Genomic DNA, 13,924 nt, shown 5'->3' on the forward strand with positions numbered 1-13,924 from the left:
TTAGGTAGGGAAAATAAATGACGGGACTTTCATGGCGCCGAGACGACTGGCGCCTCCCACAAGCATTTTGTCAATCCTTTTTTCTCTCTGCGTATCCACACGGAATAATAATTTTCTAGCTATCCGCTACATTCGCAATATGACATATCTTTGTATTAATCGTTTGCATAATTAATTCTTAATTAGTTTTTCCTCGCCGATATTAATAATCTATGTTTGTATTCGTTCTAATCTTCCTCCAATTTTCTACTTATCAAAGCTATATTAAGATTATAAAGATTAGAATGATTTTTAACTGAATATCGAAAAAAGATATTGGACTCTTCAATGTGTATATTTGTAATACATTTATGACATATATTTTCAAAGTAAATAAAAATATACATAAAATGCACAGTATCCTTAGTGTTTTCATAATTATTTCAACTATTTTAATGCTTTTTGAAATATTTACACTAAACTGCCATTGATTTATAAAGATACTTAATTGTTTATTAATTTTATGCGCATGAGAGGTATAGAACATTTCAATACATAGTGATACTGAAAATAAATCAAATGGGTTTATCGATTAAATTAGATATCAAGTTCTACGATATCCAGCAATGAATAAAGATTTTTCACTATCATAATTTAGATTTTTGGCACAGTTTTAACTAAATTTTCCATGCTTATACAAAAGATCTATAGTAAATTCATAAATTCCGAACGAAAACTGTTGAGGGATGAAATAGTCTTTCTTTCAAAATTTATATTAAAGTTTACTTTCAAAGGTTCCATTTTCCTCTTTTTAATAATTTTATATGTAACTATCATATATAAGGTCATTATCCTTGTGAGATTGAGACTCTCTGCTGTGATTGCCAAGAAACTTTATGTTATATTGCAAGTACTTTTATGAAATTTGGCACAACTTTTTAACGCTTAGATAGTTGGGAAACAAGTCGCATAAGACTACCTTAACAAAATATATTGATAAAATAGTAATTAATAAAGTCGTACAATTTGTTTTACACGTTATTATTTTATTATAAATTGAAATAAATTCAATACCTTGTTTTATTGAGAAAATTTGTTCATCTATCGTCGCATGAAATTAAAAATTGATCTAAGTGTATTACGGGTATGATTTATCCGACACTCGAAGATTTTTAATATATCAAGACAAGTGACGTTCGTCTGAATTTTATTTAAATATGTTTTTATTCAATTATTAGAAGCTTTTATAGCTGACCATTTATTCATTGTATGAATAACTAAATATACACAGCATTTAATTAAGTATAAAGCTTTTCTAAATGCTTTATAAGCTTTGCATTTAAAATTACACGACGATCTAAAAATGTTAATCATAGGAAGCTTTAATAATTATTATTATATTATTGTTATTATTGTTATTGGATGTTTTCAATAAAACTTTCTATATTCTTAAACATACTAATTGCATAGTCAAATTATGATGCAAACTATTAGCTTAATTTTTACATACTAAAATTTTATGAACTATTGATTTTAAAACAATCGATTCTCGAAAATCACTTTATTATCATAATAAAAATGGTAAATTATTATCCTGTACAATATTTGTAATCTTGCACAATATAATGAATACATTATACAATCTATGAAATACTTAAATTATTTCAGAGTATTAAACATCTTAAGATTTTATGAATTATTTATTTAATAACTTTTTGTATTTACAATTTGTTTTAGTTTTTGACCAAGAAATTTGACAAAAATTATTTCAATAAATTTTACTTGCTATATTTATCATTTATTATCTTCGAGTCTTTTACATTTAATTGACAATTTAATTAAAATTATTTAATATTTATGGACTATTAAGTAAAATAGAAAACAGTTATGTCGCAAATATCATAAACTCAATTCAATTAGAATCAATTTCAATAAAGCTTCTTTCTACGCAATTTCTATTATTTATTATAATTTATAATAACACAAGTAGATAAGACGCAATCGATATTGTAAATTATTACTAGAAAAAAAAATTAATTCTATTATTTTTTCTCTAACAGTATATTTATTATATATGTGTTTTTCCAATTTTATAATAAATAGATATTTTATTGCTTGAAATATATTCAAGTATACGTAAACTTTCAATACAATTTTGTTTTGTTATTGTTCTGAATTCATTCTTATTAAAATTGTAAAATAAATTGTAAACACAATTAATGTGTTTAATAATTAATTATTTTAGTTTCCTTAAATTAATAAAAGTAGAACTAAAACATAGGATACATTCATAATAAAGAATTTTGTTCATTATTTATCCAAATATTTATAATGAAAAATAAGTCTTTGTTAATGTATTTATAATATACAATCTTAAAATTCTAGGTGAATATCGCAATTATTTTAAATATATTTATGGAATTAAGGAAAGAATCTCTCAGTAAATTATTTGATTTAAATATCAAATGATTAGTTGTAGATATTTAGCATAAATTGCAATATTCTACAAATATGAATAATAATAATAATAATAATAATAATAGAAAAGTCATGTTAAAAATGAAAAAAGAATATAAAGTATCGTCTAAAAAATAAAATACCCAGATTTTCTTATGAGTAAAAGATTGCCAGAGATATTCTTTGTGTAAGAATTTAGCATGTATGTGTTTACAAACCTTTGCATTCTTTTTCCTTAATTTCTCTTTGGCCTTGTAATACTGAATTTCTATTGCTTCCTTCCCTTTTTTGTTTCTTGTAGCCGCAAATTAATTGTAATGGGAAATGAAACAAATCATTACTAGAAGAGAAGCTTAGATTTGAAAAAAACTTATTTCTCGAAGTAAGAAAACTTAACTTTATACGTGACAGAACTTATGTTATGTTAATATTTTAATAAATACTTATAATTATTGAATAGTTTTGTAATAATTATTCCTTATAGAATTAAAAAATTAAATTATTTATTCTATCAATTTTTGAAAATGTATTTTAAATTTTCAATTGAACACTTTTTCAATATGTTATTTATATAATTTATAACCTATATCTTCGAAATTATTATATATGTAATAATTAATGTTTTTGCAATTATTTCTGTACGCGTGTATTGTCAATATCTAGCATTGACATTGTTAGTATTAAAGATATATAAAAAATTATAATATCGATAATAAAATATTATTATATATTTTCAAAAAACCAAAAACTGTACGTCTTTAAAAATAATATTAGCCAAGTTTTAATTTAAATTACAATATTTATTATTATCGCTTATTATGCACATAAGATTATTAAATATATTGATATAGAATTTATTGTTATTGTTTCATGAAAGTAAATATTCAAATGACTAAGTAATAATTAATTGACTACTCTGTTACGAGCATAAAGTCTTTTAATGATAATTAAACTCTCAAACTAGAAATAGTAAAGTTAAATTAAATTTGAATTTTCGTTTTAAAGATCTATTAAAAGGAGATCTCATACATAATCAGAAATCATTCGATAACATATAGATAGTACTATTATTTTTTATGACTGATTACTGGATCTGGAGACATCACCTGACTATACAATTTTTATCACAGTTCTCATAAATAATAATTAAGTGATACCGTATTATTAATTTTAAGCATTTTGAACATTAAAATAAAATTACATTACAAAAAAATCTTGAAAAAAATTATAATAATTTGTGAAAAGTAATCGCGTATACTCACTGGACTTGATCTTTCATAAAACCGATAAAGATCAATTATTAATATCTCGTAAGGAAAAATTTAATTTTTGATACAAAATAAACATCCTATTGTTGTTTATATTTGTTATATAACTGTATCCCATTAAAGATATTATTCATAAAATTAAGCTCACGAAAAAGAATAATAATATTTATATAAACAATTATTATATATTTAGAAAATATTAAAAAAAAAAAAAATAATAGATGCTATATAGGGATCTATAGGGATGGGATTCGAAGGTCCCGGCAATCTATGATATTATAGAGACAAATGTTAAAGTGTCTTTGCTTTGGATTAATTAAACTTTACATAATAGTTATGATAATAAAGTTAATAAATGATGATAGGGGTAGTAGAAAAATTAATGCATACATTAGAATACAAAAAATTTATTCTTTTAAAAATATTGACATTGTACGCGATTGTAATTTATAGATTTTTAACTTTAAGCTTTCCGAGTTGCTATCCAAATAATTCATATAACTCTCTACAGAGACGTATATGTTTATCTTTAATGTCCTAATACTTTATAAAATTAATTTTATAATATGTTTAATTTATATCATCGTATTATTAAATAAAAAAAGAAATAAGACAGATAAAAGATTTACGATTGAATAAAAAATCGTATATCAGAGAAATGTGGCGAATAAAAATTTTTTCACACATAGAAGTTAATGGCTGAAGAAAAAAGAAACTATTAATAAATATAAACGATAAAATATCAATTTATAACCGTACTACATCTGCTTCAACAGATAAATATAATTCTATTATAAAAAATTCAATATTATGTTTAAAAAAAAAAAATATAAATATTGAAAAGATATTTTATAATATTTTTACATACTAAAGAATTATGCTAGTAACTTTGCTCGATAGATATTTGAAAAAAATTTAAGAATTATCAATAATAAAATGTACATTATATATGAAAATATATATTTATAAAAATATCCGACGCTATATTTTAACATAATTTATTTATTAATAAATATTAGATGTTCGTACTTTACTTTGGACGCTAAACTTGTATTATCACGAATATATATATATGTTTCATCGTTATATTTTACATGCGATTTTTTTCATATAGATTTTTTTCATCATAGATATTTAATAGAATTTGAGAATTAATATTAACATTATCATGAACATTAAATTTGCAATAAATCGGGACTAAATAATTATATGCTACGCCCTAAACATATGTCAGTGCAACGTATAATGATCCGAACGAATAAAGAAGACATTACACTCGAGTGAATTTCGATGAGAGGCTTTAGTTGCGTAAAAACTTGAACTTTAGAAGAACTTTAGATTTCGATGCTGAATTGTCAAGGGCAACTTAACATTTTGTACAAAACTAATAAATACAAAACTAGTAAATAAGGTACAAAACTAATATCAAGTACTAAACCAAGTACAAAACTAGTAAATAAGTAAGGTCGGCAAATGGCATCGCTAACGTTCGATTTTATATCCGAGTGTCGGATGCCAGTTAAGAAATTTTCGCCTACATACCCAAGCCACGATTCTATTAACCGGCAAAGCTAAGAAAATACAAGCATAAATTAGCAATTAATATAAAATAGACTTACTTTGAGAGCCTCCTCGTGGGTGACTGCTCGAAAAGGCGTTCCATTAACTTCCAAGATGGTGTCGCCTGGCCGTAGTCCAGCGCGCTCGGCCACTGAGCCTTCTTCCACCCTCGAAATGTAGACTCCCACCCCTAGGACATAGAACATTTAAAACGTCAACTCGTAAAAGCATAAAAGCATTGCACTTGAGAAAGGACGGCTTTCCTTACTCATTATGTCTTATCCCCCTTTGCGTTTTTTTCTTGTTTTTTTTTTTCTCTTGATTTATGCAAGCATAACGCGCGCTATTGCATCCCCATCTCCATCTCCATCTCCGCTGTCATTTATTACCGGCCACTTACAATGACTCCGCTCCCGGCTATTGTTGCCAAAATGAGACTCGACGTGAAAATTAAGTTACTCAGGATAATAAATCTCCATTTATAGGCATCTAGGTGCAGTGAAGCTTGGACAGGTCAACCATCGAAGCTTCATCCTAATTAATTGAGCGACGAAATTGTTTCTCCTCTTAATCATCGCGCATAGCTTTCGCTCAACTAAACGAAAGGATCCTTCACATTTTTCATGCAATTAATATTTATCAATCTCAATATTCAATCGACCGCGTACTTTATATCACATATCACATATCCTATGTCATATCTATTTAAAAGAAGTTTGAATCCCTCTCTTTTTATAGCCAGTGAAACTTCAAGGACCTTCAACGATAGCCGAGAGCTCTTTTGATGGCACTAGAGATGGATGTATCGCGCGAAAGGTATAAGATGAAAATAACAAAGTTAAAGTGAACGTAACGTAGAAAGAAGTTGATACAAGGAGATGAAAAATTATAGATTTGAAAATCGAAACTGAATGAGTCTTTTAAGGCGGTGATGCATGCAACTATTATAATTGCCGATATGATAAATTGAGATCTAAAGACAGTTTTAAAAAGATCTAAAAATGTTTTTTTTTTTTTTTAGGAAAGAAGTCTTGAAATGTTTGCAAGTAAGTTGTCAATATTAACAATAGCATTTTTTTTTTATCAGACAAATGAATTTACTTTATTAATCTACTTGTCTTTATTTATAAATGACTATTAATTTATAAATGACACTTAAAATCTACGTGTTTTTTTTTTTTTTTTTTTTTTTTTTTTTTTTTTTACAAAATACGTAAAATGTTTTTAAATAAATGCAAATCGAAGTGTTTATTTAAGCTTCAAAAAATTGTTGTTTCGTTGAATTTCACAACGAAGTACTTGCGAGCAAAGTATTTTGATATACTATATTAGTGTTTATAATACTTAATTGACAAAATTAAAAATATATTGCACAAATAATTCATTAATGTAGTTATTTTCTTTTAAGAATAAAAATAACGAATATTTAAGATATTATGTAAATTATAATTATAATGACATATAAAATGATTTTTTTTTTTTTTTGAGATACTGATTCTCAGTCGTGTATATTTTAAATAATTTGCATGCTTCATTATTAATTAATTGTCTTATAATTAACTAGAGATAAAGCTCAAATTTTATTCATCATGAAATGTTGATATATTACTAAACATAAAAGTATCGAAATATCGATCGAATATCATTTAAAATTATTTCAATCGATTTCTCACATTATTAATATAAACTTTATAAATTCATTTACTTTTCAATTTCCTATTGGCAACACCATTTAACAGCTTATTCAATAAAGAAAACTTTTTCATCCATTAATATAAGACTAACGAAGATCAATTGATACATACGAGAAAGTATCCTTTTAATTGGACTTAAGTAATGCACATTAAATCAATATGTTAAATTAATAAAAGTACATTAGGCTACTTTCAATGTTCATTAACCGATATTCGTACATATTTTATTATGACAAACATTTCAATTTACCTGTTTTTTTGTAATATCTTAATAATGCCAAGCAGAGATAATAAAAGCAAATAATCAATATTATAATCTTTAAACTTAAAATGAATTAAAATTTTTATGAAAAATAATATAAGAATATTAGATATTAATATAAACATTATTTTACATTTTCTTACACTATATGTCTATTGAGTTGTCATTTGATTGATCTCATACTTTAAAAATAATATATAATGAGTTTATATTTTTAAACAGAATATTTTCTATTTCAGTGATAATTTTAGTTCTTTATATAAGAAATGAGAGAGAGAGAAACGTATTGTGTAAAAAGACAATCCTTATTAATTAAAAACTAGAAAATATTGAGATAAAGATGAAAAGATTTTTTTATTTTTAAATAAATTATGTTCTATCTAATACATCAATGCTTTTACTAGCTTTCTCTTCTATGTTCTCAATTAAAATCTTCTATTATCCGATTATGGATTAGTTTAAAAATAAAATTTATAGAATATAATCTAAGACACATTTATGTATATTCTATATATTTTTTACCGTCTTATAATTTATTTACGGTAGTACCACCTATTTATAATATATTATATTATCATACAATAATCTGCTATTATCAATATTAAAATAATTGAAAGCTGATTGGAGATATTCCGAAAATTAATTGATATTCATACAAATGTTAAAAATTTATATTCAATCATTATGTATTTAAATCACTTAATTTCAATTAAATTAATTCATAACATAAAAAATATATTACCATACTAATGTAAAATGCTTTACCTCATATAATTGATAAATAAATATTAGAGGCAACTGGCATGTGAAAGTAATATAATTGTCGAATACTTTGCCCGATACTTCAACAAGTCACTTTGAAATTTCATAAATATGCAATCTCGACTATACAACTGGAAAAAATGGACTCCCATTTTCAAGTATATGCACATAACAAAGAATGACTCGATGATTCGAGTAGTTATTTCAACAACGTCTAGCCCATTAATAAAAATTGACAGCCTGCGTTTAAACATTAGCCTGGCACATATTCCAATCTCTCCAAATTCTCCAACACTCTTCATTTCGATTGAAACAGATAGAGAGTATCGCCAGAGAAATCGTGTTTCGCATCGATCGAGTGAAAAGTGAGCTCGAATAAAAAATTCAATCCACTTTGCCTATAAAAATTCTACGGCAGTTCAATTGCTTCGGTGAAATAGGATAAAAATATCCTCATTAAAAACTTATAGCTATAAATTATATAGGATCCAAGACTTATGTATAGTAGCATGAAAATGCGGGCATGACACTTGAAGTCTCGATTCCCCTAGATTATACATACACTTAGGACACTTTGCATGCAACATGGACAGCCGAGTATTTTATATATTTATGCCCGATACTAATAAAATAATAATCAACGACATCATTGCAAGCCTACTGATCGAAGATTATAGACTATTTCGAGTCAATCAATAATATTTCTTTATGATGACGTGAAAAACAATAGCAATTGTAGTAGGCAATTGGGATTGATTAAAAAAGACTATTAGACAATAATTATAATTGTTGGCTTTTAATGTACCGTTTCTTTATTTTATTGATACTCTGTACTGTAAGGCGCTCGTTCTTGTTTATTTTTACTTGAACTATAATGAATTATCTGACTGCGTATCTGGCTCAGTCAGATGGACAAGAATGGCATCGCAGTCGACAGTCGAACTCTTTTCATTCTTTTCACAACGATGAGTAGTTTTATTACATGTATATTGATTTTAAATTAAACATTGTATTGAAAAATTCGAACTCGGCAAGTAGATTTAAGAGAATAAGCATCCATACAAATAAAAAGCCTTACTTCACACAATTTACAATCGTATTATGAATTTCCATTAATTTCGCTCATGTTTGTTCCGGTCACGTTGTTAAAACCGCGCATCAAGTGCCATTCTATCGATATTATTGCAATGAAACCGCAAGCTACTTGCCCATTTGCATTAAAAATTTGATTGATAAGGTACCGTGAGCACTTCACGTTGACCATTCGTCCAAAAATATGAATAGCCGATGAACTCGCAATGGCAAATTAAATGGAATGATTATTGAATTTACGAATGGTTAACGAGTGAACGTCGAATTTTTCAAACAACGTACACGGTGCATCAAATGGTTATGGTTCGTTAGAGCCGATCTATGAAAGCTTCCATCGTCTTAATATTCTTTAGAAAAATATTTATGACCGATTGGGAACTGTCAAAAAAAAAAAAAAAAAAAAAAAAAAAAAAAAAAGATAAATTTTAGTTCAAGGTGCCTACCAACGAGTCGATGGATAATCCGCGAATAAAGAACCTTTCGACTAGAGCGATAAGGCAGCAGTGTCATCAAAAAGTGGACATTTCTTTCAAAAGGTCCTTTGCCCCCGTCTCGGCGAAAGGAATAATTGACAAGAGCAAAGTATGCGGATAAAAAGGACGGAGGGTCTTACCAGCGTCCTTGCCACCCTTGACGCAGATGCCGAAACCGTGATTAGAGTCGGGCGGCTCCCTCGTCATTGTGATCGTCCTCACAGTGAGTTCCTGCAGACTTAGGGAATGGGGTGCTGGCGAGGCCTGGACATTTGACGTCGACTGCGACGAGCTTGCGGAAGTCCGAAGAGCAGTGACGGAGGCTGGACTCGAGGCAGGGGTTCGTCTTTCATTTTGTCGACGTTCCGTGAGTCCATTTCCAAATAGCCTTCGGACGAGATCAGAGTTTCAATTGAGTTTAATCTTTTAAAAAAAAAAAAAAATTTGGAATCAACGATGCATTTATCGTTGGCTACATGTCGAGACTTTTTCCTTCCGGTGCCATAAGTGCTTGAAATTCTAAGAACATTTTTTTGTTTTGTTTTGTTTTGCTTCGATTTTAATTATTTAAGATAACGAATCTTCCTTATTCTATTAGGATTTCAATGAAGATTTAACGAATGAGGAGACTGTTTCATCATTCATCTATTGATTGAATTTTTAAGAATGAAAAATAAAAAATCGTATATTCGTTTTTCCATGTAATAAGAAGACGATAGCTGACATGTCAAAAATTTAGATTTGAGTGAATAATTTCCTGTATATTTGGGCATTTTTTCTTGCAAATTCGAAATATGAAAACTTATTTTATCAAACTTGTTAAGTTCGAATATCAATTTCAATATCTATAAAATAAGGTTATTATTATTATCATTATTATTATTGTTATCATTATTATCATTATTATTATTATTATTATTATTATTATTATTATTATTATTATTATTATTATTATTATTATTATTATTATTATTATTATTATTATTATTACAATATATTAGTATCAAAAAGCTTTAAATGAAATAAAAAGATATAAAAAATAAATAAACTTTTACTTAATGTGCCTATCTCGATTATTACGATTTTATTATTATCATCATTATTGTTATTATAATTTCTTCATAATATAATATGGTATTTTACACGATAAAATTTTTACATATAAAGTAATGCACAAATATGATTATTCAATTTAATTGAAATGCCTATTTGATGCAGTATCATCTGAAATTATTAGGCTTTAAGAATTTAAGGATTATTAAAATTTAATTATTGCTTTAAATTTTATAAACAACAATACCTATTCATAATATTGTTTTTCTTTTTAACACTTTTTTTTAATCTTATTTTAACTTATAATTTTTGAATATTTATACGTTTATAAATAAGAATATCTATTGGTATTAAAATTTAAATAAACTAATAATATAAACTAGTAATTTAAAATTCACATAAAATCAAAAATCCACTTCACTTTATAAATGACATATTTTGTAATCTTTGTGACAAAAATTATCATTTTAATTGCCAAGATTCAATTCGATGACAAAATTGATTATAATACTCGTGGTTATGCTTCAATTCATAGTTCTTATAGTTTTTCTTTAAGTCTCTTGTAATAAGCTCCATCCTATATTCCACTTTTCAAGTTTTCTTCAGAGTCTCGCCAGCAAGTGAAGTTTCAAAAGTGGCGTGCAACCACCTTTCATTAATTTTTAAAAATGCGTTACTAAACGATAATTAAGATAGATACTATTAACTAAGTGATGATTAAGGTTGACTTATTATTCGAAATTACATACCTTCAAGCAATTCTCGAATAAATAATAATAATAATATTACACCTCAAAGTCTATCATAACAAATATTTTTGCCTCGACAAAATTATTTATTAAATATCGTTATATATTGAATGAATATCGTGAATACCGTTATAAGATATTTTCTATAAGTATGCAATTATTATTCTCCCTAAGTATAACTATATCAATTGTACATTTCATATTTTGTAATTGTTATTAACATATTGAAATCGTAATTTTTCTACATTCTTTATTAAAAACGTTGTCTTATTTAAGAATTAATTAGAATTTCACATAAAAGCGTGAAATAACTTATTATCATATTGTGCAGTCACTCGTTATACGTTCATATTATACATAACATTAATCTAATATTTCTAATTACATATTACATTACCAAAATATCAAACTTTATAAAAGTCTTTCGATTACGTGTACTTAAATATTTCAATTTTATATATTATTAAGAATTTGGAAAATACACCGTAATTCATAAATATTTAACTAATTTTAATAAAGACTGATGAAACTCAACATATTATTATAATTTAAATTTATATCGCATTAAAACAACGACAATCCACTCATTATATATACAAAAGATTATAAGTACTTATAAAATAAAACTTTTGAAATATTTTATTTACAAAATTTTTAACCTTTATATATTTAAATGAAATACAGGTAAGATGACACTTGTAATAAAAGAAAAAAATTTAACATTATATGTATAGTGATTCTGAGTATTTTTAAATAAATTGAAGATATTAGAATAAGTATATAAGTATATTTAGATATTAAATTATATAATTATATAGTTATTAGAATAAGTATATTTCATGACGATAAAAATTTATTTAATAATATTGTATCTTCAAACTTAATCTCATCAACTGATGAACATTTGAGAATTAATATTATGATGTTTTAGTGCGTGAATTTGCATTTTTTTTTACTAATGATTACAAAATATTTTAAATCTTGTAAGGAAAGTATTTTGTTATACTATATTAATGTTTATAATACTTAATTGACAAAATTAAAAATATATTGCACAAATAATTCATTAATGTAGTTATTTTCTTTTAAGAATAAAAATAACGAATATTTAAGATATTATGTAAATTATAATTATAATGACATATAAAATGATTTTTTTTTTTTTGAGATACTGATTCTCAGTCGTGTATATTTTAAACAATTTGCATGCTTCATTATTAATTAATTGTCTTATAATTAACTAGAGATAAAGCTCAAATTTTATTCATCATGAAATGTTGATATATTACTAAACATAAAAGTATCGAAATATCGATCGAATATCATTTAAAATTATTTCAATCGATTTCTCACATTATTAATATAAACTTTATAAATTCATTTACTTTTCAATTTCCTATTGGCAACACCATTTAACAGCTTATTCAATAAAGAAAAACTTTTTCATCCATTAATCTTTGTTAATTTTACAGAACGGGAAATCAAGTAATCCAAAGACTTCTTTAAAATAATATCCAAGGTATTGTCTTTACATTCGTTAACCGAAATGTAAAATAAAAGATAATTCTGAAATCAGATATTCAACTGGGCTTAACAAATATAAATTTAGCCGAGCGGTGGAATCCAATAAAAAGCAAAGACATAAATTTTACAAAGTTAAAATTTTCACGAAATTCTTTGAATAAAGCACCCGCTCCACTTCTCAAATACTCGGCCAAGAATTTCTTGGTCGTATACTACGAGGTCATCGTATTCCCCCATGGCCATAGTCGTTCGATACCGAATAAAGGAAAAGTGCTGGAGCTAGAGCGACCGGTTGCAAATAAATAATCAAATACCACTCGTAGCACTCGGAACTATCGCTGTGCGATCGATGCTGGACAGATAGATAGATAGATAGATAGATAAAGAGAGAGAGAGAGAGAGAGAGAGAGAGAGGGCGTACGGACGTAAAGACCAAGTGTCAACACGTGTTTACCTGAGGACCTGCTCTGGCGAGATAGCGCCTCCGGAGGACGACGCGTGTCCTCGGTGCCTGTAGGGCGTGGCGTGAGACGAATGGTGATGCTGGGCACTGGGCGGCCTCTCGACGATGGTATAGCTAGTACCAGGCGGACTGTAATATCCCCGAGGCTGTTGTCCAGTGCCGCTGGTGCCGTGGTAGTGGTGACGCGAAGGCGGCTCCAGGTCTTCGGCCTCGTAGGAGCTACCGGCGCCAGGACGCAGGAAGTGCGAGCTGCTCCGCAGTAGATGTCCGCCCCCATCGCTGGGACCCCACTGAAGTTCCTGTAGTTCTGAACCGTAGTCCTCCATGGTGCTCGCCATCGCCTACGCCAGAATCGTCACCTATCGACATAACCAACATATCCTCGATCAATTTCCTGCTCCGAATGAAAAAAAAAAAAGAACCAAAGTGATTAAATACTATTTGGCCGAGTGCCGTGACCTTGGCATTAATAAGATAAAAATTGAACTTATCACCCATTTTTATTGTTTATCAATGTTAAAGTACTAGAAATTTTGTGTGAGAGGTATAGACCATTTATTATATAATAAATGTGTCAATTATTTGGTC

At 27.0% G+C, this 13,924-nt stretch overlaps 1 protein-coding gene across 1 annotated transcript in view; it reads right to left on the reverse strand.

The window, feature by feature from the left end:
• Positions 1–13,689, reverse strand: part of dysc (whirlin protein dyschronic) — a 75,377-nt gene extending 61,688 nt beyond the window's left edge. Inside the window, exons 1-3 of the mRNA XM_011507270.1 lie at positions 13,328–13,689; positions 9,688–9,935; positions 5,324–5,454 (exon numbers count right to left, since the gene is read on the reverse strand). Of these exons, the coding sequence (XP_011505572.1) occupies positions 5,324–5,454; positions 9,688–9,935; positions 13,328–13,674 (726 nt within the window). The 5' untranslated portion in view covers positions 13,675–13,689. The remainder of the gene's footprint in view (positions 1–5,323; positions 5,455–9,687; positions 9,936–13,327) is intronic.
• Positions 13,690–13,924: the final 235 nt, after the last annotated feature.

The sequence above is a fragment of the Ceratosolen solmsi genome, unplaced genomic scaffold (genome assembly GCF_000503995.2).
Source record: "Ceratosolen solmsi marchali unplaced genomic scaffold, CerSol_1.0 scaffold6, whole genome shotgun sequence".
Classification (NCBI taxonomy): Eukaryota; Metazoa; Arthropoda; class Insecta; order Hymenoptera; family Agaonidae; genus Ceratosolen; species Ceratosolen solmsi.